General features: G+C 35.1%; 3 protein-coding genes across 7 annotated transcripts; 2 read left to right on the forward strand and 1 right to left on the reverse strand.

Annotated features, from left to right (window-relative positions):
- Positions 1-2,021: 2,021 nt before the first annotated feature.
- On the forward strand, positions 2,022-10,230 carry LOC106100663 (mucin-12-like). Its single transcript, XM_013279618.1, has 3 exons — positions 2,022-2,152; positions 3,206-9,697; positions 9,996-10,230. The coding sequence occupies exons 1-3, from the start codon at positions 2,056-2,058 to the stop codon at positions 10,010-10,012; spliced, it is 6,606 nt and encodes a 2,201-aa protein (XP_013135072.1). The 5' UTR covers positions 2,022-2,055; the 3' UTR covers positions 10,013-10,230.
- A 4,890-nt stretch (positions 10,231-15,120) lies between these two features.
- Positions 15,121-16,848, forward strand: LOC106100525. 5 transcript variants are annotated; one of them, XM_013279396.1, is made up of 4 exons: positions 15,122-15,292; positions 15,367-15,442; positions 15,717-16,004; positions 16,330-16,848. In XM_013279396.1, the coding sequence occupies exons 3-4, from the start codon at positions 15,965-15,967 to the stop codon at positions 16,839-16,841; spliced, it is 552 nt and encodes a 183-aa protein (XP_013134850.1). In that variant the 5' UTR covers positions 15,122-15,292; positions 15,367-15,442; positions 15,717-15,964; the 3' UTR covers positions 16,842-16,848. The 5 variants fall into 5 exon arrangements, with proteins under 5 accessions (XP_013134851.1, XP_013134850.1, XP_013134848.1 ...); XM_013279397.1 differs by having other exon boundaries at positions 15,121-15,821; positions 15,892-16,004; XM_013279394.1 differs by having other exon boundaries at positions 15,122-15,442.
- Positions 16,849-17,065: 217 nt separating this feature from the next.
- LOC106100774 (homeotic protein female sterile-like) lies at positions 17,066-24,445 on the reverse strand. The gene is made up of 4 exons (XM_013279796.1): positions 24,337-24,445; positions 22,431-22,592; positions 19,534-19,648; positions 17,066-17,600 (listed from the first exon to the last, which is right to left on the reverse strand). The coding sequence occupies exons 1-4, from the start codon at positions 24,389-24,391 to the stop codon at positions 17,474-17,476; spliced, it is 459 nt and encodes a 152-aa protein (XP_013135250.1). The 5' UTR covers positions 24,392-24,445; the 3' UTR covers positions 17,066-17,473.
- Between the last annotated feature and the right edge of the window lie 1,732 nt (positions 24,446-26,177).

Below are 26,177 nucleotides of genomic sequence, written 5' to 3' on the forward strand. Positions count from 1 at the left end.
CTTTCTAATTTATTTTGCTGTTAAAAATCGTTCAATTAACTTCGTCTCATGTATTAATAACGGTTGGATTTCTTTTTTGAAATAAATGGAATACAAAGACAATTAAACAAAACAATTTGAACTGTTGACATGATCACCGTTATCTCTTACAGCCTTACAAATAAACGTGGTATAAAGTTAAACTTAGGAATAAACTAAACAAATGTAAGTACAAATCTATTTTATACTCAGTTAACTTTATACCGCGTTTATTTATAAGGTTGTTAGGTACTAAAGTAAGTAATAATTACAAAGAAACTAAGCTACATATGAAAGTTAGTATTGAATTTTAAGCTATAATAATAAATCTGCCAAAACAGAAATATTGTAAATAGTGAAGTACACTAAGAATAAGCTTATTATTTTATTTTGATGTACCACAATATACTGTACTAGTGAGGCATAAAATGAAAGTGAAAGATTTATTCCATGTAATAACGAAGTTCTCGGGTTTTTACACTATTGACATGAGCATAATACCTCAATTATAAAGTAGTCACTTCAAGTTTAATGTCAAACCTACAAAAGTTACTAGCCTTGACCTCTAAGAGTTCAACAACAAAATGCTTATATATTGGAAATATGTATGTACATACATGATATATGAAAATTGATTTGAAAAAAATTTGCATATCATCATCACTATACATCCCCACTGAAGGGCTTGGAGTCTTTTTGTTAACGTGGGGAAATGCCTAACGCATACCACCCTTGCATGGACAAGGGTGTTTATGTCGGATTTGCGCCGACTAAAACCCCACGGTGGCCTCCAACTGCCATAATAAGGAGCCGCGGGATCTCCAAATGGAACACTACCGCTGCCCCTAATGACGCTTTGCAATTAATAGTTGCTCTCCTACCATAGCTACCAGCCACTTCTTGGGAATGCACTACGGAGACATCAGGGCCCTAAACCTGACCACCGGCAACGCTAAAAATTCTGTAGATATGACGGAAGAGAAAACCCGCGTCGTTACCGATGGCCTCCGCGAGGAGCACCAGGGCCTACCCTAAGTTAGGGGGCATATAAGAAAATTATACAAAACACTTAAATTTTAATGAAATAAGGACACAGAATAGTTTTTATTTTCTAAACAAATGTTGATGCCTTAGAGTGCGAATAAAATAGCTTGTTTACAAGTTTCATGGTGAACTTGTAGGCAGTGTGTCACCCGGATATTCGTCTGTACGCACTGGGTATGTGCATCGGTATGCGTTATTTTGTCACTTGTAGTTAGCGATTACGTTATCCAAGCACAGATTTTCCAAAGCTCTAACAATGATATTTTACTAACATGACATTGATTGCTTCTAAGTTTCGAATGTGTGAATCATATTTGATAACCTTGATTAAATATCATAGTATAAAACAAGCTTTGTTGTTTTTATCAAATTGTAATAAAATTATTTAAGATAACGTTTTATGTAATAGTTTTTAATAATGATATTTAGAGATCTAATTGAAGTTATGGATTAATGGAGAACTTTTATTCTTAGTAGGAGAGTCGTTAACCATACGTTAAATTTTACATAAGCTGTTAAAGTATTTGACGGTAACAATTAACAATGATTACTTTTAATTTATTCTGTTTTGTTATAATCAACATTTTTACTTTGGTCTTGAATTCCATATTAAGAGTAGAAATAAAAGCGTGTCGTCGTAGTATTCTTAAAAAAATATGTACATACGAGATCTTAGTAAAACAAAATGACGACATCAACGTTTTCATTAAAAGTAAAATTTTTAAAAAAACGGGACGCAATATAATTCTTTTCTCACTATATGAAGTGCAAATTATTCATTGCATGTCCAATGATTTTCGCGATGTAAATATTCTAGCCAATTACCACGCGCCGCGGATCACTTGTTGACATGAATATGGGAAATATTTTTCAATCCGCGATCCTTACTGCGGCTTAATAATAACTACAACAGGTTTTTAGATGCGTCTATTTGTGTGTGCTTTATATAAGGTGACGGCATCAACAACACTGTAGTCGGAAAGCTTCACCACAATGAAGCTCTCGTGTGCTTTAGTGTTGACCCTGACGAACCTTGTGATCGCCACCCCCTTCAGTTTCAGTGTCAAAGGTAGCGGCGCATCAGCGAAAGGTCAGTACTTTACCTATTAGGTTTTAGTAATTTCTGGAACAAACTACGTATGTAATTGCTCTGTATTTTGCTATAATTTGCATGTAACATGTTAAGGTGTTTCTAAGTAACTTATTTGAAATAGGGTTTGAACCAACGATCGTTAGTAAAGCCAACCGAGATATTTGCTTTCCATATATAAAACAGGCAGTATTATTCTAGTTATAAATCCGTGTTTCAAATCCAGCAAAAAGAAGTAGATTCAAAATCGTGTCGATATAAGTGCAATTTTATAATACGCTTTATGTATATTATTCTACACTACTTCTATGTATGTTAAGCTCGAGCTAGATTATTTAGAATATAATCTACTACAATAACTAAATATACGAACGTATAATTATTAACATTGTGTAACTATGTTAATTCTGCAGCATTGAGGTTACATTTTTAAACAAATACTGAGTTTAGATATTGGCTTACTGTTACATGCTTTTATTTATGTTATTCAATTAGTACTTTTTTCTTAAATATTGATAACAGTCATCATCTCCAGCTTTACGTCCCCATTGAGGCGCTCAGAGCCTACCGTAAGTTACGGGTGAATAGGCCATAATCAACTAGTTGGTTGACTTCACACATATTATTGTATTTCTCTACCGATATGTGCAGGTTGCATCACAATGTTTTCCTTCACCGTAAAAACGTCGGGTAAATTATGTACATATGAAATTCGAAAATAACATTGATACATGGCGAAATCCGAACCCAGGACCTGTAGATTACAAGTCAAGTGCATGAACCCCTGAGCCGCCGACGCTCTCTTGATTACGTTGTCTTTGATAACAGTCTTTATCAGAAATTATACAAGAGCGTAGGAATCTACCTTAGTATAATTATTAAGCTTTAACGAGGTAAAAGTACAAGGACAGGAATACAAAAAACATAACGTCACAGTTGGGAAAAATACGTAACCCGTAAAATAATGGAATTTAGTGTAACGATCAAACATAGAAATTTATTATTTTGTATGCCTGTCGATAACACTTCTTAATTATAATTTGTTCATTTTAGCGGAAGCTGCAACGTCTCCCTTTGGACAGTTTGGGGTTGTGCAACCAGTTGCCTCGAAGACTAGTGGATTTTCTGGTACTTTCTCGAAGGCATCATCTTCAAGTTACGCATCAAGCAGTGCTAGCTCAAGCTCGAGTGCGTTTAATTACAATGCCGGGCAAATAGGCACCGCATCACTAGGATATGGTTCTCAGGGTTTGCTCGTACCAAATAAAAATGTAGGGCCTCAGGTAGTCACGGTCCCACAAGCCACTGCGTTCGCTACGGCTGGATCTAATAGCCAAACTGGAGCTTCAGTAAATGCCCAAGCCACAGGGTCTTATTCTTCTGAGAAAGGGAGCGTTTTTCCAGGAAACGCAAATATCCCTGCAAATGTGCAATATCAATCTGAGGTGCCTGAAAGCAAACCAAACGCATACGTCGGCTTAAGCTCAGAAGTACCCAGTCATTGGCATGAACAATCAAAGCCGAACAGTTTTAACACAGACGTACCTGAGCATTCTGAAAAAGCCAAAGAAACCTTCGGTGTGCAAAGCTTTTCGGGTAGTGTACAAAATAGTCCAGCGTTTGTTTCAACGCCCGCTGCACCAACACAAGGGTCACTCGAAAATGCGCCGTCTTACTCTGGTGGCTTTGGAGGACCCCCAGGAATATTAAATCCTGAGATTTCTTCCGTCGGTAGTACCCCGAGTTATCACGGTTTCGTGACTTATCCTTCTGGACAGCAGTTAAATGTTCCCAACAATCAACAAACTTTTATTAACGCTCCTGTAAGCACAGTAAACCCAACCTACGCTCAACAAGATTACCCAGCGGGAAACGTAAACCCAACTATCCAGTCAATAAAAAATGAATATGTTTCTCATACTGAAAATTCCGAACCATCGTATAAACCTGACATAAAACCATCTTATTTAGAGCAAAACAAACCTTCTGCATCGAGCAGTTACAACGCAGGATCAAGCGAATGGCAGCAGAATAATGGACATGGTACCGTGCAGGCACATGCTGAAATCTCTCATACTCACAAGGAATTGGAGCAAACTCCCCATTCTGTCGATCACTTCTCACACACCGATAAACCTTTTGTGAACAACCAAGATTCGAAACCAATTAAGAACGTTCAAATATTTGTTCAGGCTGTACCTAGTAAAGGACCCCATTCATCTCCTAGCTCGGTCCAATTTACTAATACTCAAATAGGTTCTGAAAATAAAAAAGAAGTGAAACCAACTAATCAGTTAGCATATACTGGTGGATTTGGCGCACCTGCTGGAATTTTAAAACCTTCAGGCCAATATGTGTCAAGCGGCCAAACGTTTTCTTCGTCCCCTGTTAAGATTGAACAGTACGACAGTTCACCTGTAGCATTAACTACAACAGGAGTAAAGGAAACTTCATATAATACAGGTTTTGGGGGGTTGTTAAATGAAGTAAAAGAAACTGCTCAGCCTTCCTTGCAAAGTTCAAGTGATTACTCGTTTGAAAGTGGGTCGACTTCAGGTACTTATGTTACCCCGAAACCTTCCAGTTCTAGTCTTTTTGCTTCTTCTCCTTCTGAACAAGTTAGTAATGACTACATTTCTACGGAACAAAAAGGAACAGAACAATTCTCAGACAAGCCATCTGAAAGCAGTTTCCAAAATCCAACAGTTTCATCTTGGACACAGAATCCGACGGTCAATACTTTACCGATTAGACCAGAATTTGAAATACAGAAAAAACCAACCGGCCAAAACTTCTTCAATACGCCGTCACCTTCGTCTCATTCCCCCGAACAAGGTATTGGTGGAGTTTCCGTTTCAGTAGATAAAACGAAGCCAACGACTGTGTCTGAAAGCTTTGGACAAGTTTCTGAAAAAGTGAATCCCACCGTTCTATCAACCATCACTAACAATGGTTTTGCTTACTCTAATAGTCCCTATAAACCAGTTGTTATACCCACTGCACCGCAGTTTCAAGTTACAAAACAGAAGGAATCTGCTGTATCTTTCACGGTAACGCAACCAACGCCTGTAAGTTTTTGGCAGCAATCAACAACATATAAACCATCATTCGAAGGGTCTACACCTGGATATTTGTATAGTTCCGAAACATCCCCTACCAAGTTTCCTTCAGTAACAGGAGATTACACTGTATCCAAACAAACAGAACAATATCCTAGCAAGGTAGATTCCAATCCTGTTGATTTCCAGGTTACTTCAACTTTAAATCAGCAGTCCTCTTATGGTAGCACAGCTTCGTCATTTGTTACACAAGAACCAGCAGCTCAGGTTGATATTGCAAACCCCACATTAACAAGTTTTTCGCAAGAATCGTCATACAAACCGTCAATTGAAAATTCTTTACCATCAAATTCCGCTTCGCAATTCTCTGAAAGTCCCAAGACTTCTTCAACACAAGATCCATCAACAGGCACATTCACTGTTTCAAAGGAAGTATACAAGGTTCCAACCCAAATTGTAAGCAATAATGTATATCCACCCAGTACTGTAGCATCAGGTTTTCACCTCGGTTCAAATTCTCAGACATCTCAATCCCAGTCAACTTCATACCAGCATCAACAATCTACTAACTTTGGAAGTACGTCTTTTGTGACACAAAAACCAACGACTGTTAACTTTGTTAGCCAAACGCCCGATGCAACTTCTGGGCTAACATCAACAGGTATTACGCAACAATTCCACAAACCAACAGTTGCAACCTCCTTAACAACTAGTTCTGTATCTGGATCGTATGTCAGTTCCAACGTATCCCCGACTCAGATACCCGTTTATACAGAATCCTTCAACGTGCCAAAAGAAACTAAGGTAATTCCGTCTGACACTTCTAGCAATGTAGATTCGACTGTAGGAACTGCACCTGCATTTAGCACTAATGCATTTTCTGGAAAACCCCAAACCCAACTTGGTGTATCTCAGCAATCCGTAGAATACAAACCCGCCTCACCTCTTGTTACAAAAGAACCAACCATTTCCAGTGATATTGCTAGTCAGACCGTTGGAAGTACATCTGCCGTTTCTCAAGCCAACAAGCCAACAGTTCAAAATTCTGAAGGAAATAGTCCCGGGTCTGGACTCTTGGAAATACCGAAAACAACTCCTTCAAAGAATACTCCATACCAATATCCGACAAAACCTACGGTGGTGACTGGGCCTCAAAAGCAACCAGGATATTTAAATGTTTTTGGAACTGGAGTAGCTAAACCATCAAGATATTCTTCATCCGGTTCAACTGGTTACCCGTGGTCGTCATCTAATACCTGGTCTGGCCCAAGTTATTTAACAGGAGCTTATGACAAACCTAAACAAACCATTTATTTTAATCAAAATAAGCCTGTAAGTAGCGTTCCAGAAAAAAAAGAGACAATAATTCCCAACAACCAACCCTATTTTACTGGTAATACCAACTTAGCCTCAAATACTCCTACTACCCCAAAACCCTCTGTACAAGTTGCATCATTGAATGTACAACAGCAAAGTTCTTCAAGCTTCGCTAACCAGAAAGAAAAAGAATCGATAGCTACTGCTACATCAGGACCAAGCACCACTTATTCTAAGCCAACTCCTCAACCAATTTTGAGCAATAGTGGATCCTATACTCCCTTTGCTTCTCCCAAACCGACGAAGCCAACAAATCAACCTTTAACGGTCAATTCCGCATTTCCCACCTTTGGGTCCAGTTTTTCTCAAGTGAAACCTCAATATCAGTTTTCAACGGTTCAGCCAGCAACCCAGAAAAAACAATGGTACACAAGTAATTATGGAACATTTGGAGCAGTAAAACCAAATACTTATACATATCCAGGTTTTACTTCTTCGTTTACTACTTTTGGACAGGGGTCAGTTGGAGGATTATATGACAAAACGAAACAGACTACTCAGTATACTTCTACAGGTCAGTACAAACCTACTTCAACGGGTCAATACAATCCATCTCTGACTGGTCAGTACAAGCCTATTACAACAGGCCAGTATAAACCTACATATAATTGGGGAATTGCGAGTCAATCACAGTTCCAAAAGCCTTCCAATCAACCTACTCAAACCGGAGGTTCTTATGTTTCTACCTACACACAAACTACTAGTAAACCATTTGTAACTCTGTCATCGTTCGACAAACAGAAGCCAACTGTCGGAGCCTCTGTTGTAAATCAAAAAGAATCTAGTATTCCAAGTAGCTTTTCGTCAACTTCTGGTGTTGTAAAGCCCACAAACCAACTTTCTACATCCTACGGTGCTCTTAAACCGACTGCCAGTGGAACGTCATTCGAATCAGGTACAGGAAGCCCTTCATTAACAAATGTTTCAGATAAAGGTAAAGTTACCTCTTCCATTGTTTCTACGACTTCAAATTACGAGTTACAAAAACCTGTTAATCCTACAGTTCAAACTGTCTCCAATACGTATACAACATCTTTCATATCAGCAAAACCCACAGCCGGCTTCCAAACTACAGGAACTCCTTTATTAGAAAACAAACCTACAAATAGTTACAATGTACAGCAACAAGTGTTTCCTTCTGTCCAAACTATTACGCCTACAAAGGATGTTATAAATTCTGAACTCGGTCAGTCAATTAAACCCACTTGGTCTTCTTCTACTACTACTGGAGTAGCAACAAGTAATTTATATCCTAATACCCCATCTGTCGAAGGTCAAATAAGCCCGGTAAAACCGACAAGCACTGTACATTCTGTTGGGGAAACGACTTCTAGTGTCTCTACCGTTGGACAAAAGGAAAATACTTTGGACCAATTTAATGGACAAATAGTTTCAACAAATCAAGCATCTGTTCCTGTTGGCCAAAAATTTCCGCAACAACAATCAAGTGAACCGTTTTTAACTAGTGTTCAAGCTAACACAGAATTTCATACTCATTCTCAAACACAATCTGCACCTACAAAACCTGAATATCTTAACACATTTGGAGGATCATGGGTTCAATCGTCGCCACCAAAGCAGATATCCGGCAGTTTAGAATCTGTTCAGAAGGAATCTGTACAACATGTCCAAAATGAACATGTCCATTCGAAACCTACTAATACTGCTTTCCTTTCTACTTCCCAACCCCAAACGGTTGTCGGTGTGAGTTCTGCTAATACACAACTCCCGAAAACTAGCAATATTACCACCACATATCTTAATTTTAAACCTGACAAAGTACAATATACCACCCAAACTTTTTATAAACCAACTGCAGTAGTTGGATCAGTTTCTAGCTATGCTAATCAGCAAACTGCTAAGCCAACAATTATTCCAACATCACAACAGACCTATTCAAATATCGCAGTAGCTGGTCCAACTAATCCGCCGGGTCAATATTGGGTTCAATCGTCACCACCAAAGCAGATATCTGGCAGTTTAGAATCTGCTCAGAAGGAATCTGTACAACATGTCCAAAATGTACATGTCCATTCAAAGCCTACTAATACTGCTTTCCTTTCTACTTCGCATCCCCAGACGGTTGTCAGCGTGAGTTCTGCTAATACACAATTCCCGAAACCTAGCAACATTACCACCCTATATTTTGATTCTAAACCTGACAAAGTACAATATACCACCCAAACTTTTTATAAACCAACTTCAGTAGTTGGATCACTTCCTAGCTATGCTAATCAGCAAAATGCTAAGCCAACAATTATTCCAACATCACAAGAAGCCCATTCAAATATCGCTGCTGGTCAAACTAATCCACCGGGTCAATATTGGGCTCTTAATACACAATCAGCTGCACAGCAAACTGCTTTTCAGGCCACTAAACCGAACATAAAAATCACTGTAGTAGGTAAACCTAGTAGCACCATTGTTAGCCCTCCATACTCTGGTGGTTTTGGAGGACCTTCCGGTATTTTGAAACCAAATGAATTTGGTATATCTCCTAATCAAGAAAATGTTCAATCGCAATTCCAAGCGAATTTGGGTGCATACAACGGTGCAAAAGTCGAAACTAATTCCAATACTGCCTCGTATTTCGGGGGATTCGGAGGACCATCGGGTATACTTAAACCAGATGAAAAATATACCATTAACCACGCCGGACATGATAAGCCCTCATCAAATGGAGTTCACGCTGGTACAAGTCAAGTCGGTGCTCAAGCAAATTATAATGTAGTACCTGCATTCCCCACTCCTGCAGCTCAAGGATACGTCAAAGAACAAGTCAGCTATGGTTCTCAGGTATCCTCGGAAGTCCAAGGAAGTTCTGTAGCAAATGTTGCACCAAATGCTGGAATCAATTTTGAGACAAGTGCTGGAACCAATGCTGCAGCAAACGCAAGTGGATTTGCTAATAGCAATGCATATGCAAGCAATGCTGGAGTAGATAAAACTGGCACTAGCTTTGGCGGACAAATTGGTGCAATAAATGGATTCAGTTCAAATTCTAAAGGATCTGCCACTGCCAGTGCAACGTCTTCAAGCTTCGGTGGAAGCTTTTCTACATTTGAACCTGCGAGACGCCTTGTTGGATCCCCTGGAGAAATCGCTCGTCGTAAGTTTTTCTTACTGAACTATTTTTCATTACATAACACGAAAAAAATATTAAATGTTTAATACCATATTGGAACTTCATTATAGGTGTACACATTACTTTATAGCGTGTGCCATTAATATGCGCGCATGAGTGTAGCGTGTAAAACTGTCCATCTTCATGTTTTAAATAAATAATCTATGATTTTCTCTATTTTAATTTTAAAAAATATTAATAACAGTTCATAACTCTAGAGTTAATTATACTGATGTCGCCGTCGTTGTAAATTAAAACTAATGTAGGTTTTCTTTTGTTTCAGTTTTGGGCAGACGATAATTTTAGAAGATAAAATGTATGCGCCTGCGACACCTGCCATCGACGTATTTTTGCTAAGCATTTAATGTCAAGATTGATGTTGACAAAAACCTTTGTATTATTATTTCATTGTGCCATAGTCTTTTTTTGTTAATCTCTATTGTACACGACTTACGAAACCGTATGTATTAACTGTTATAATTTTTTACAAATTAATACATGAATGCTTTAATTTCAAATGCTTTTTTTTTCTAGTTATTAAGTTTTGGTGCGCTAGAAATAGCATCCACAACTCTTAAATTGATTTTGAATTTGGAGGGGTAGTGAGATGATATAACTATGAAATGTTACAAAACCATTTTCAGCAACAAATTCAAAGTTTCACCCGTTTTTTATGGGAATCAGAATTTATAAGTTCAAATAACTTTAAGAAAATCTTCTGCCATCTCTTTACTTCTTTATTTTAGTTGATGTGTCATATTGAATATTATTATCAAAGGTTAAACGAAACAATAAATAATCTTAATGTTCATTTTACATTTGTTTTTATTTGATGGAAACTTTTAAAGAGACATTATTCAAGATGTATAAAGATGACTTCACACAATTCATTTTTTCATATTAGCTAACAAATTCCAACATGAATTCACGCTAAAGGTCACTCTCCCATAATCAATAAATGATAATAAAAAACTGATCGTTTAAGATGAAATTTGTTATTAATATTACATGACTCTTAAAATGTATACCATGTGCGTCCGATTTTAACTTATTTTTTTAATCATGAATTAAATATTAATTTGCCATAGACTCAAGAACTAACTACTGTTTACAGGTAATTATTACCAAAAATATCTTACTAATATCATAAATGCCAAAGTTAAGATAGATGGATGGATGTTTGTTAGCTTGTAGAATAAACGGCTTAACGGATCTCTATGAAATTTGGCATCGTTGTAGAGCATAATCTGGAAGAATACATAGGCGCTTTTGTTTTTTTTTTTAATTCGCCGGCGAAAGACAGTTATAACAGCAGAATCCTTGGCCCCATACCAACCTCAAGGATCCAATTTTTTGGATACTATACACATAATAATAGGTATTATGTTCTTTGTGTCATTGTCTCTGGGTGGGTGACACGAGGGGAATACCAGCCGGATCTTTTTTATAATAAAGTAATCGCAACTGTACGACATTATAGACATGTAAACAATTAAAAATGTAACTACGTATACAACTTAATCGTCTATTGTAAATTTATTTTTAGTAGGGCTGTTATAGCGCACATCGTTTTGTCCCGCGTTAAAAAGAGGAAGATAAGAAGTTTGAAGTAACTTAAGTGTTTGTTAAGTGATTATTTTTATTTTGTAACATTCCAACATTAATTTGTTCAGAAACTAAACCTTTATGATAGAGTATTATAAATTGCTATAAATTTTTGTCAACTCAAACACGTTATCATCCGACACAATAGATATCTATATATCTATTATCATAGGTGTTAGTTATGTCTCACGCCCATTCACAATGTCTACAAAGGCTGGTCAGGGTTATTTTTTGTACTTCTATGCATGTTATAATATATTTGAAATATTTGCATACATACTTAACTTACTTTTATAGAATAAACCGGTTTTCATGTTGACGTAGACGAGGAGAATTTAAATTGGATATTGTACTAAATAAAGGGGCATTATACACTTTTACATGTGTGATGCCAAGAGTAAACAACAAAGAAACACAAAACAACGAACAACAAAGAAGCAACAAACAGAGAACAGTTTCGTTGCCAGCTCTTCTGTAGAAAGAAAGAAAGCCCGTCGATATGCAAAATATGAAAATAGGGTACTATGATATTAATTCTGCGGCGTCTCACTCAGTAGACAAATTACAAAACTATGACACTGACTATGGTAGGTTATGCTAATAATAACACCATTCTCCAGTCCAATTATATAAATGATCGGTCCTAGTTTAAGATGTTCTATTAAAATATGGATATAATCATCATAAACAAGGAAGGGATGGTAAGGGAAAGTGGATTTGGCGGTGGAGGAGGCATAGGAAGGGGAAATATTCTCTTTACGTGCGTCTCCTCCTCCGTCGTTTAAGGGTCGGCAACGCATCTGAATTTGTGGATGTTTATGGGCAGCGGTGGCTTCGCCGTTTTGGCGGATTCAGGTGTCCGATTGCTCGTTGGCCACCCTATAGTTTAAAAAAATAAAGACTGTTCGTTTTGATTTAATTGTATTATTTTAAATGCAATTTTTTAATAATAAGAACAGTTGACTTATGTTTCCCATGGCGATGAATATTTCAAGAAAACGTAAATGTTGCTGATGTTTACATATTCTTGTAATGTTATTCCTCTTGTGAATTCAACGTAGCGTTTGATAGGCAACGTCAATATCAATATTGCTTATTTAAAAAAATGTTAGGCAAAGGATTGAGTAGAGCTTGAACTATGATGAAAACTTTATTTTTGTTATCTGCATAAAAGAAAAGCAAGCTAATACAGAATACATAATTCTGTAACATGGTAGACCTTGAACGCGACCCCGGATTTTATAAACATATATCCAGACATGTTTATTAATATTGCAAAATCATGATACCTACCTCATAGTCATACAAAATTTTATTAAGTAAATTAAAAAAAAATATGCCGATCCAAGTTTACAAATAAATCGATTTGAATTCGGAAACATGTTTTACTAATAATTCAGAATGTATGTTCTATTTTTTGTTATCTATATAAAAAGTCACAATTAGTTTTATTGTGTAGTGGAATTGCTATATTAACAAACTTTATTTTGACCTTGAACTTAAACTTTTCGCGAACTTTTGTCCGAAGTCATTATTATAAAATTTATAGTGGCAATATAATATAAAGAGGTATATTTTAATCTATTTTCATTCCATCAGCAATTGAGAGTTAATTGAATCTCACAATACCTATCAGTTGTGTAACCAGTTTTTTTTTGTCTAAAAAGTTAACAAATAACTGTTATAATTCACGAGAACATATAATTAAAAATATTATTAATTATATTTTGATTTTCATTATTGGTAATAGATACTGGCAGTTTAACTCCATTAGGTCTCTACCTATAATTTCATTGGGATTTCGATAAGAACAAAATTTAAGGTTATTTAAAGCTTTTGGTTAAACTTAAGATTGTGATTTATTTTATTTATTAGAAGAAATTAATAAGCATGTTAATAATCGTAAGAGAAAGTAATCAGTACCTACAGAACAAGTAAGGCACTATAGTAAAAAAGGCATTCTTAATATTTACTAGTTTTCTAAGTCCTACCATCAAAAGGATTAACTAAACCTTTAGCGGGTATCGACCATGAACCTCCTAACCTCACGTGTTACCTTTTATTCAAATACCACTCACATTTAAATAACCTACAGCTTCTTAACAAAAAAAATACACAAAGTCATAAATAAGCTTCCCTACAACAGCGTCTTCCATTTGACCGCATATACGGTGAGTCTAATAAACAGTCAGCCTAGCATATTTCTTAGTTTTATTTTAATATTATAAAAAATACAAAATTGAATATATCCAATAATAATACGTTCAGAATCAACAAACACGCGTTGAAGCTTGCATCAGAGTACCTAATAAAAATGCAATCGAAATTATTATACCTTATATATACCTGATTCTCTCCACAGATACATAAATTACACAATATCTGCCTGAAGATGTATCAATATTAAAATTTAGATATATTTTCCATACAAATGTTTTAAATAAAATGACATAAATGTAATGAATCTATGTCAATTTGGGACTAATGAATGACAGTAACACGATAGCTTAACATAATACTGACCATCTTCTTACTAATCTTGATATGAACTTTAGGCTCGTCCGATGTTAAGATAAGATTACGTATGACATATAATTTGTCAAACTTGTACATTTTCAAACAGAAACGGGCACAATCGAGGCTAGCGCTAATATGCAACATTATCTTGTCTCTAGATCTTGAGATTCCTCAACAGATTAATGTTACATAAATAAGTTACTTTTAAGCAACTTTTATCGAATAAAAAATATGCAACAGAAGATAATTAGTAAAGTGATACATTTTTGAAGAGCAAAACCGTTCATAAATTACACTATTCATTGAATGTGGTTACAAAAGCTGGCAATTTTTCATTATAAAAACACACACATTATGCTAATTGAATTTAAGCTATTACAAAATTTTATTAAAATCACCGTTTCCAGGAAATTCATTCAATGTTGATAAATTACTGGGACAGTGAAGGAAGTCGATAAGATTGACAAAAATACTAAACAAACATGAAATCAATTAGTAAACAAGGCTTATTCGATATTCATTATCTATTTTGTTCAGCACGATATCGAGCGAACAAGCTCGGAGTTGGGCAACATTTCGCAAAACGCTACCTCGCCTCCGACGACAATACCGTGACAACCTGTGAAGGCAAACACTTGTTATCTTATGAATAATGCCGATTATGTTAGGTAAACACGCACGCACGAGTAAGAGTGCATTTTTCACTAATTTTTATAGTTCACAGGGTGACTCAAAATTACATAATTTCAATTTGTTACAAATTTATTAATACATATATGAAAAAAGTTATTTATTTATGATTATTAACTATATAAGCCACTCCAAAAGCTGTTGTCTAATTTAGTCGTAAAACATATTAATTTTTTCGGGCGGCCTGAAAAGACAAAACTGTTTTTTTCAGTGATGCTGGCCTGAAAGGCTAACTATTTTAAGCTTTTATGTTATGTGTAGGTTTTTTTTCCATATCCATCCAAAAAAAGTTTAACAACTGCTGACAATTAATATGACAAATAGATACTGTGTGTTTGTAGTGAAATTAAAATAGTTTCAATGTATTCCTATTAAAGACTGTCACAACGTTTTTCAATAACACATATTTATTAAAAAGAAAACTAAACAAAGAAATATTAATTCTCTGTTAAATAACAAAAGATTAAGTTACTCATCCAATTTTATCTTTAAAGTTAAAACATCAATAAAACAATATGAAAAAACCTTTTAAGTTTAATCAATTTATCTTATATTGTGTTTGACAAATTATTCAGAAACATTATGATATTGGGTGTTGCACAAGGTTTCCTAGCATTTTAAATGAGGTTCTTTTTATGTCAAAGGTTCTCTTTTTAATCATATAAAATATCAGGTATAAAATACGCTACGGACTATTTAAATAAAGCGTTAAAAGGTTCATACATAATTAAGTCAGTGCGTCTTTAAAATTATCACTGCATTAGTAATGTAAGTTCCTTATTAACATTACAAATAGTTACTTTCAGCTACACTATTAATAAAAATACAACAAATGTATGCAGAGAGCTCTACAAGGAAGTCATCAACATGAAATACGTGCAGAATAATCGATATCCAAATCTAATTGCACAATAAGTGGTAAGAAAAATTCACTTTAAACTCCGAAAATATGTAAAATGCTCAACGTAACGTATTGCTAATTTACGATCATCGCTCGCGCTGCATACTATGCACAAATAATGCTGCCATACACGTTACGGTTGCCACTAGTTCAAAAACATGTTGCACTTTGTATGGTATCAAAATGTTCAAAACGGACCTCTCGCAATCAATAAGAGACACATGCAAATTTTAGGCAAATCATTACGTGATGAATCGTGACGTGTGTGGCAGCTATAAAGAACAATTGCAGTGTTTTAGAACAGCCTGTGTATGCAGGCGGCGCGGCGCACGAGTCACCTAGATGTCGTCGCGCCTATTGTCCGTTGTCCGTCAACCGCCGACCGCCGGCCGCTGGGTGAGCCGCACCATTACCTCACACTTTCAATATTGGGTTACGAGAATTTTACTTCAAGGCCCACTTTTAGGAACAAATACGAAGAGGTATAAAGCCGAAGACGAGCAACAATGTGACGCAGTTTGAGTTTAGAGCGAGCCAACATGTACACACCGGCAGTATTGTTGTTGTGCGGGATCGTGGGTACGTCCTGTGCTCATATTTTGTATACATTTTACGCACACTCTAATAACAACTATAGGTACACGTGAAAAAATCGAATATCACTTTGATAATAATTGATCAAGAACGAAAACGAACCTGCATTCGAAGCAAAGGACACTTTTTAAAATTTTAGTATCACTCAGTTTAGCAACTGAATTAAATATCCATTCCTACCTCTAGATATCTATCATTCATGCAAGAACAAAGTTTCCTGTCAGCTTATCATGCGAATCATCTGCAACTAGCTTGACTATATAACATTTAACCATTTAATTTTATGATATAAAATTTTGATTGTTATTAGGTAGCAGCACGGCTTACTACATTCAAAGGGATGTGCCGTACAACACCGGGCCTGCTGATCCGTATCCATTAGGCAACAGTTACAACTTACCCCAAGAGCAATCACAACGACTATTCTGGGGTGGACAGGGAAGTAACCAAGTTGGTGGCACAGGACTTTGGGCGACACTGACTAACAAATTCCCATTCTTAGGGAACATGTTCGGTCGCTTGGAACTACCGTCGGAATACGGTCCACCAAAGTTTTATACACCTAACCAGTTCAACAATCAAGATGCTTATAGGGCGCAAGTATATCAAGAAATTGGTCAGCAAGTACCCTTCGGAAGAGACGTGGCAATCACTGATGATGCGGTTATAGTGACTCCACCTCAAGTGCCGATCGCATCGCAGCCCGTACCTGCACCAGCGCCGGTGCCTCAGCCAGCCCCTGTTCCCCAGCCGCAACCATTCCCAGGCTACAACTACGAAAAGCCACGCTACAGACTGGAACTACCACAAAAGTATTATTAATAATTACTTTTTCCGATTTCCTTTGCTTTTAGTCGCAATTTTTATTTAATCCAGAAATGTTTACATTAATGCATTTAGTAAGTATTTTCTCTTTGTGATGTCTACGGGTATATATCATTTTTTTAATAATCAAGAGGCTCTCTTACATGTATCATTAAAAAATAAGAAATAAAAGTTTATTTACTAAAGAAATGTTTTTATTTTTCAAGGTCTTATATGTTTGAATTAATAATGTTTGTTATTTTATTAGTTCATGTTATCATCCATCCATGATTACTATTAATAATCTAGCTAATCAAGTATCCCACCTGTAATGTCATCCAAACACAACACCACATTTATATTCTATCAAGTTTTCGGTGATAAATTTTTATTACAGCATGATTCATTCGATGCTAAAATATTATTTTGTATTCATGTTTAATGAACAATAATTTTAAATTTAAATTATCACCCATCTCTTCGAGAAACTTGTTTCGTGGTTACGTAATTTTTGCAAAAAAAACTTTCCATTGCAGTGTTTAGACGTTTACAAGTGGTTAACAATAAAATAGAGTTCGTTAAGAATGAACTTGGTAAAAACTTGTTGAATTACTTTAAGTGTTATGCGTAACCGTTTTTTGTATAGAGTTTTAATTAGAGACAGAAGTGTATTGATCGTAGTATCCCTGTCCCGACGAGTCTAATCCTACAGAGGAGCTCGCTGAAACAGAACGACCACCGGACACAGGGCCAAACTGACGACGGAAACCACCAGCTCTGGAAACAGAAATATATTGAATCAATAAAATTACGCCTATTCCACAATAAACAGAAAGTTCTAAAGTTGTTATTTGGCTTCCTACAATGACGCTTTTCTTCCATGACTTGTACATAACTTCAGATACGTATTCACATTACATATCTATATGTTTTTTGGATTCCAGAGGATAGTCTTCGCGTTACGCTTACTAAGACTTAACTTCCATATGAAAAACTTTCTAAGCTGTTAATAAACATTTAATAAATAGATTATATTAAACTTTCAAACAACAACAACAACCTCCCCTTCTTACCTTCCAGCTAAAGCTACCACTCTTTATTTCGTTCGAAAATTCACATCGGCGCTTTTAGAAAAATACCATTGACTTGAATGATCCACAGAAAATTATCAAATATTGCTTGTCTTTTAGAAAATTACTACTAATATTGTATACGAGTGTAAGAGCTTAATATAAAATAGTTATATAAAAAGGTTTATGTATACTTGTTATTACATTTTGGATTAAGAACAGCATATATTTGGTTTATGTCAATTAATTTGTCGGCTCATAAACGTTTAGTAGCATTAACATAATTTGACAGTAATACGGCTATTTATTATGCATAATAATTAATCGACGCCACATATGGGCACAACTTTCGGGTCAAACCTTTTAATTAAGGTCAAAGAAGTTTCTATTACACTTAAATATTGCAACCTATAAGTATTAACTCTGTCTGTATATTGAATATTCCAGAAGATGCATAAACCTTAAAACGAAGACACAGTTAAAGATTTTTTTAGCGCCTGCCAAAATATTACATACTTGCTCACAAACCACTTTGCAATTTTTTAAAGCTGCTATAGATGAGCCTGTAAGTATTATTGCGGCAATTTCTCAATTATACAATAATTCATATCATAGAATAACTTTTATTACTTTTGGTTATGAACTTCTAAGAAATCTAATAATTAAAGGTTATCCCGCTCACCCCTTACTCCTATCATAGTAAGTGGATTTGCAATTTTGCGAATACCTGTTATGATTGATGATTGATTGATTTGCATTAGTTTGGTCAACTACGGGCTGGAAGCCTGCAAGCCCAATGTCTTACCTTCACCTTATAATTTATTACATTACCAATATTCCTCTTTTGTTTTAGAAAGTTGACAAGTTACCTTCGATCATTTCTAGTTTAAATAGCGACAACCCAATACAGATTATTTGTTTGTTTCTTTTAGATTGGTATAGTTAAAAATTCAAACACCCAATTTACAAGTTATCGCTAAATTATTGTGCCATTTTGATTAAAAAGTCTTGATGGTTTTAAGTAAATAACAAACTTAAATTATAAGACATTTATTAGTAGGTATTAATAACAATAAATAGCAATGTATCTTCCGGCAGCTGCACGGGCGTGGCCGAGGGCTGCGGGGGTGGGTGCAGCGGGGGCGGCGTGCAGCTGATGGAAAATGCGCGTTCAGGATGGATGAGCCGACACCATGGAATTAGTTCTGATCACTTCACCGTAGCTTACGTTAATGCCTATGAACACACAAATGTTAATTATTAGTATCAAGCACAAATGTAGTTAACAACATTTTAATCAAAATGGAAATGTGAAATAATTTAACTAAAATGCCTTAATAAGCTATTGACCCAAAATAATACGATCGAAAGAACCTTTTGTGCACAATTTCGTTTGAAAGCTTTATAAATAAAACAAATACCTAAGTACTATTAAATAATACCGCATAACATTTTATGCATGTACGCATGCGAATTCCATGCGAAATGAGCATCATCCAAATCATGCATGCGATGATTTATGGACATGCATGATGTCTGGCAGAGCTTTCATGATTTACCGTCTAATTTACTTGTAATCTCTGATCTTGTCTGTTTATAAAGTAATTTTCAAAATGTCCATAATATTTATTATAGATTACTGTAGTGCGACAGGATTAGATGCGCCGTAGCCCCCCTGCGGTAAGCTCCAGCCGCCGGAGCCCGCGCCCGCGTACGCATTGGCGTTCGCATTGGCGCGAGCTTCACCACCGCCCCCTGAAACATCAACAAATATCATTGAGAAATATACTTTGGTACGTATTAAACAACCAGAAAAAAAATTCTTAGATAAATATAAGACATCGTTGAATAGAACATTTGGCAGTTACAACATTGTGAAAAAAACGAACAAATATTAAAGCCCTAGGGCCTATTAGTAATAGCAGATAGTCACATTTTTAAATGTCATTAGAAGAATATTATTTTACTTTAAGTTAAAAGTTTTTTCATTACTTCGGCATCATCAAACACAACAATTAGAATTAACTTTAAAAAAATTACTAAATCTGTTCTAGACATTTCACTACTAGGTTAGCGAGTCCTAGATTTTGAGGTAGAAATTTATCTAACAATCGGCACATTGAGATACATTCATTGATTGTTAAAATAAATTAAAAAGCTACGCTCAAATTAGAGCACCCGTCACTTTAACGTTTTGATAAAATCACTCAATAGCCTAACCTAGATAGAATTTATTTGTAGCATTGCTTATTTTTTGTAGACTGCGACGGTCAGTCGCCAAGTTCGAAACCGTTATTCGAACGGACGACAAATGCCGTCGGAAAACGAACGCACTACACGTAGAAATTATCTGTTACACGGTTTATGTTGCGACCACACTCACGCATACCGAATGACCATTTAGACGAAGTGTGCATTGTATGCATATGTAATTTGACCTTAAGAATGCACAACGGACTCTTGGAGTCATTAAGATCGAAGCTTCGTCAGTGTTTTCCCATTTTACATTAACAGCAAAGCAGGAAGTTGAAAAGTGATGATTCGAAAATCATTACCAGGAAATCGTGACTATGTTTAAAACAAAACACGGCCGATTAGGTTACATCACGACTATCAGAGGAACCTGACGATATTTCAATCGTATCCAATTAACGATTAGTTTCTTCATCCATGACTAAATTATAACCTAAAGGCTAATGTATTTATTTTAAAAAAAAAAAACGAAGACGATCAACGTATTAGATAAACAACTACATATGTTTAAAAATGAAAACAACTACAAAACAAAAGAATACTTCGATTATTTTTATAAAACTCCGCGCTTCACCTGAGCTTACAAAGCTGCAAGCTTTTACAAACGTGTACCCGCATACCATTACCATAGAGGGCGCCACAAGTGATACTTAGTCTACATCGTAATGGACGTAAGAACAAATGTAACACCCTACATTTGATACGTACAGTAAAGTGTGAATATTAGCGGTTTTCATATAAACTGTTCTTGTGAACCTGGGATCCAATATCGAATTCAGATTTCTTGTGGTTCTGGGACAATAAATTGTTATATTGAAAGATTCTATACTTGTTCTATTTATCTCTATAGTACCTACCTCTATGTTACAGATTTTACGTAGATACCTTTACATTTAAAAAGTCAAAACCGAACTTAAAGATACGAAATAAAATAATTGTTTGCACTAAAATGCAATTGATAGCACGTTAAGTAGTCCAGAAGTAACGAAGCGGTTATCATTGCTCTCACGTATTCGTACAAGCAAAGAATACAGTAGAATTTCAAGGTAACGGTATAGAAAGATGCGATCGAGCAGTTAATTAAACAACGTTCGAGCCGAGACACTTCGTCAGCCGACAGCCGTTCAGCGGATGTACGGTTAGCAAAGTGCGTGCGTTGCTTAGGGAACACTTCGTCTACAAAGGCTATTATTATAATAAATGCGAGTAAAGAATGCGAGAGTAATGTATACTATTAGATGTTACTGTACAGAATTAAGGCCAATTTTATAAACCAGGTCGGATAATCTACTTACGTTTTACAAAAGCCCCGTTGTAATTATCGTAGGCACTAATTATTGATAACGTTAACAGGTGTTCCGGCGTGTATGATTGAAGTGGGTTATCTCAAAAGATCAAATAGGTATGCTATACTAGTACATGTCTACTTTTTATCAAAACATCGAGTATCAATGAGGATTTATGGAGAACAAGAAGGAGGAGAGTAAACATGAACTAGTTAATTCAGACTATAATTTTTTTTTACGAATTCATCAAAGTTGTAGCCTTATTTTTAATAAAAAAAAATAGTAATTCTGTTTTTGTTATTAATAATTGCTTAGTACATATGTATGTACGCGCGTCATGTAAAAGTTGTTTCACTGAAGGTCTTTAAAAGACGGAGATTCACATCCAATTTAAGAAAAAAACATTTAGTAAACTTTAAAGGGAAAACAAGTTGGATTTGTTTTTATCTTGACATTAATTATAAAAAGTTCATTGCTTTATAACCGGATTATATTTATTTTTTATTAATAAGTAAGAAAGTGCAAAAAAAAAATTCAATCTTTAAACAGTCTGCGAAGTCTACAAGGTAGTATCAAACCACAAGACACAAATTAATATTTTGTCATTTTTATGGGACATTTTTGTGCTATTTCAATAATTAACTTAATTACAGATTAATCATAAACATTATGAGACCTGTCAAATCCAAGAAAAATATATTATGCGGGTATGTAACTGGCTTCAAGCAATAACTCTTCCGTAAAGGCGATGAGAAAAATCCTTAACTACAGAGCTGCAATGATATTTTTTCTTTCCTATAATTACAGACAGATCATTTTAACTTCAGCGGGATTGACATGGATATAACCTGTTTTCACTTTCTAAGTAGTGAAGGCTTGCCCATTTTAGCGTAATACAAAGTCTGTCAAGTACCTTATTTATTAGTCGGTGTAAATTATGTTGTACGTAACATCTTATTCCAAATTGTGTCATAAATAAATAGCACTGTTTCACTTACAACTGTAAGCATTGGCGTTAGCGTTAGCGGTCGCGTCCGCGCCGCTGTATGGATAGGGGTAGGGGTTCACGGAGCGGCGCAGCCTCCGCAGTGGCACCGGCGCAGACGCGTGCCCCTCAGAGTCTATCGTGTAATATGCACGTGGGACGTAGAACTGGCCATCTGGAAGGAACAACAAAAAAACAAAATCAATAATGATCATTTCCCACACTTTATTTCATACGAGCTGTTTCTCGCGATTTGCTTACGTGAAATTTAAAAATAAATTTTACTCGGCAATAACATAGATTTTTAGAAAACAAAAAATTGAAATCGGTTCAGTAGTTTTTGAGTTATATCATACATACAATAATACAAATCTTTCCTCTTTATAACATTGGCATAGATCATATTTATCTTTAACTAGCTTACGCCCGCGACTTCGTCCGCGTAGAAATAACAAAAAACAAAAATAAAGAGCCTATGTGTTCTTCCAGCCATGCCTTACATCTATGGCAAATTTCTTTAAGATCCGTTCAGTCGTTTAGGTCACAAACTCTAACAAACATCCATCTAAACTTTCGCATTTCTAATATTATTAAGATTTGTAGTCAGCGTTGTCAGATATTGTAAATACTAAATTCTGTTTTACGTACATTTACCATCATACAGAACTAACCAGAGAAAAATCGTACATTCACTCATTGCATAACCCATTCGTGGACCGAGATGGATCAAGGAATAGTGTTGGGTTTATCATAACTGCGTATGTTTTTATGCTTGATTCGAAATTCAAAATCCAAATTGCTGTTTATTACAATCTATTGGTGATTTGTTTATTTTTTTCTAATACAAGGTTATAAAAAATGTACGGTTCGTATGATAAAAAGGCACTTATTAGTCAGCGGTCTGAGATCATCATTACACGAGTATGTACATACGTTTAATTCGTGAGCTTTCTATAGCTACGAGTATGTCCTTAAAATATCGTGATTCGTGATCAAAGAACATGCTGTAGGTCATCTTTTGAGTAGCATTCAAAATGACAAAATACAGTATTCAATAGAAAAATATCTGATTACTTATTTGTATTGAAAACATCAACAAGTACATTTTAAGGCTTCATTTTAAATTAAAATTCTGCCATGTCAAGGGTATTTACCATCGAAATAGTCTATCTAATATATCGTATGAACTGAAAAAAAAAAACATAGATTCAGTACAAAATTGGACATCGAATTAGAAATCATTTTTCTTTAGACATTGGTTTAAAGAGGGAAAGAAGGATGTGGTTCAATTAGTAAGTTATGATATCTTAGCTTAGTTATGATAGCTTAGCATTATTAGAGTAAAGAATAAAAAAGTAATGAAGAAAGCTATGTAGTAAAAAAAAAACAAAATGTATTAGAATTATAACTTAAACTAAGCAAAGCTTGTAAAGCTTCCAGTCGATAGTTTCAATAAGAGCTTTTATAACATCTCATGCAAGATAAGAGAAACTTGCAAATGTACCTAACATTGTAATTAACTAGAAAAAAAATGTGCATTGCCCAGTTGCCACTATTCAAAACATAAACTCCTATAAATACCTTATGATAACAAGTCTTAAAATATGGTTGTCTCATTAAGATATTTGCTGAAAGCTGGTGGTCACATTTTGTGGAAATGAATGTCCATTTCTTAAAAGATATATTTATTTTAAATTGTACAATTTCTTGTAGTAGACATTGAAAGTAAGGCTGTGGTTTTCCTGCACGGGATTTACGGTTGAATGGTTTAGTTTCGTTTACCAGGAAAGTGAGATTGAGCATGCAAAACGAATTATTTACAATAGAGCTTTATCTGTAACGAATCCCAAATTACTCATACTAAAGCTAGAGGTAACGATGACAGGTTAAAGCGCGGCAAAAACAAGGGGGCCACTAACCTGCAAGCACCACGGCCGCGACGCCGACTAACACGAAAAGAGTGACGCACTGCATGTCGAGCGACGTGTTACCTCCACAGATGCTGCTTCAGAACTGGCTTTAGCACACTAGCGTGCACCTTATATAGAATATCACATCTCCCGTTGACGCCAGGCCTGCACTCGTGCATCACTTTGAACGCTAACGGTCGCACTTAGCAAAAAATTGCCATCAAATTAGCTACTTGATATGACTGAACTAGTAGCAAAAAATAGAGCTTCTTACATTAGGTTACTATCTTATTAGATTGGAATTTGACTTAATAAGATAGTTTAATAAGTTTTTTATCGGGAAGTGCTAATGAAGGTATTTTATATTATCTCACAAAATCAATGTTGGGTTTACTGAAAAAGTGTATCCATAGTGATCTTTGTGAGATAAATATTTGACAAATCGAACGCTTTAAGTTATGTATAGGTATATCATTAACACACAATCATAAAAGGGTACTGAAAACAATTGAAAAAAATACTCTCGTCTTATTAGAGTCCTCAAACAATCATAACAATCAGCTTTGTTGCGTTACTGACGTTTAGAAGAAAGCAATTTTGTGTTATGTGTATCCACAAAAAGCAGTTAAGCAAATAAAGATGATGTATTTAGTTGTTATTGTTCGGTTATTGTAACTATATTTATGTACAATTCCGTCTGAAATCTCGCTCTAGCGCCAATGCAATTCGCAAGCTTAAATGTGCTTTTTTTTAACAAAGTTTGGGATCGAATATTTAGACCTGTAGGTATATTTATATCGGATCTACCACTTTTTCCAATTAATAAATGAAAAATTAACTATGTTTTAAGAGATTTATTATAAAGATTTCCTAAATGCAACCAATTAAAGTTAAAATCCTCTGATATTTAGTTTCCTGTAGCAGATAAATTAAATTAAAAAACGTAACATTTAAGTGTAACATTTGTTTATCATTGTGCATCTGAAGGTAATCATGACAAGTATCGGCTAATGAATACGAGTAAAATGCAACATTAAATGTTCCGAGGCCACGTAACAATGCATTGCATTTTATGATTTTTACGAGTGCTGCCAATCAGTTACCATGCATTTGATAATTGATGATTTTAATTGGGTTTTTCAAAGGACTCTATGTTGACAATGATAAATGTGACGTCAGCAGATCAAGTCTACAAATGAGTTGCTTTAAACTTTTCTATTGTTGTTTGTATTAAATATAATATCTTCTATATCGTTTAACTATCGCGGGTCTTCATATGTTCTTTCGCTTACTTAATTATCGGTCAAAAGAAAAGGCTTTTTGAATCTCTTTCATGTTTATGGGTGATAGTTTCATCAAAATTATTTATAAATGTAACGACGCAAGTAAGTCAGTATTAAAATTAATATAGAAAAGGTCATAGCATAAAAATAATCAAGATATCGCATGTGAAGGATATTAATAAATATTTCAGTTATTGCATCATACATACAAATAAACACAATGATCAATTAACACAACGGTTTATTTTATATACGGATTTTACGCGGTTAGTAAGTAAGGTCCAATTTATGTCCTAAGTGTTATTCTCTGTTTGTTAATGTACGAGTAAATATCATTACTTTACATTACAGCTAACATTACACCAAGTTTCCATCGCAAATAAAATATAATCTAATATAATTCCAAGAGGAAACATAATAATAACTAAATAATCATTACTGTATGGTGTTCCATATAATTTAATAAGTATTCGTTCATATCTCGGCTCAAACAGTACTTACTATCAGTAAGTTTTGTATCTTTTAATTTCAAATTTTTCTATACAAGCTTTTGCCCGCGACTCCGTC

This window comes from Papilio polytes, unplaced genomic scaffold (assembly GCF_000836215.1).
Source record: "Papilio polytes unplaced genomic scaffold, Ppol_1.0 DF824047.1, whole genome shotgun sequence".
Classification (NCBI taxonomy): Eukaryota; Metazoa; Arthropoda; class Insecta; order Lepidoptera; family Papilionidae; genus Papilio; species Papilio polytes.

Excerpts from the sequence above, each read along its gene's own strand:
- LOC106100525 (XM_013279397.1), top strand. The coding sequence starts at position 15,965 with ATGTACACACCGGCAGTATTGTTGTTGTGCGGGATCGTGG. Across the intron at positions 16,005-16,329 it reads GTTGTTGTGCGGGATCGTGG|GTAGCAGCACGGCTTACTAC; the intron begins GTACGTCCTGTG and ends GATTGTTATTAG.
- LOC106100774 (XM_013279796.1), bottom strand. The coding sequence starts at position 24,391 with ATGCAGTGCGTCACTCTTTTCGTGTTAGTCGGCGTCGCGGCCGTGGTG. Across the intron at positions 22,593-24,336 it reads CGCGGCCGTGGTGCTTGCAG|ATGGCCAGTTCTACGTCCCA; the intron begins GTTAGTGGCCCC and ends TGTTCCTTCCAG. Across the intron at positions 19,649-22,430 it reads TAACGCCAATGCTTACAGTT|GGGGCGGTGGTGAAGCTCGC; the intron begins GTAAGTGAAACA and ends TTGATGTTTCAG.
- LOC106100663 (XM_013279618.1), top strand. The coding sequence starts at position 2,056 with ATGAAGCTCTCGTGTGCTTTAGTGTTGACCCTGACGAACCTTGTGATC. Across the intron at positions 2,153-3,205 it reads TAGCGGCGCATCAGCGAAAG|CGGAAGCTGCAACGTCTCCC; the intron begins GTCAGTACTTTA and ends TGTTCATTTTAG.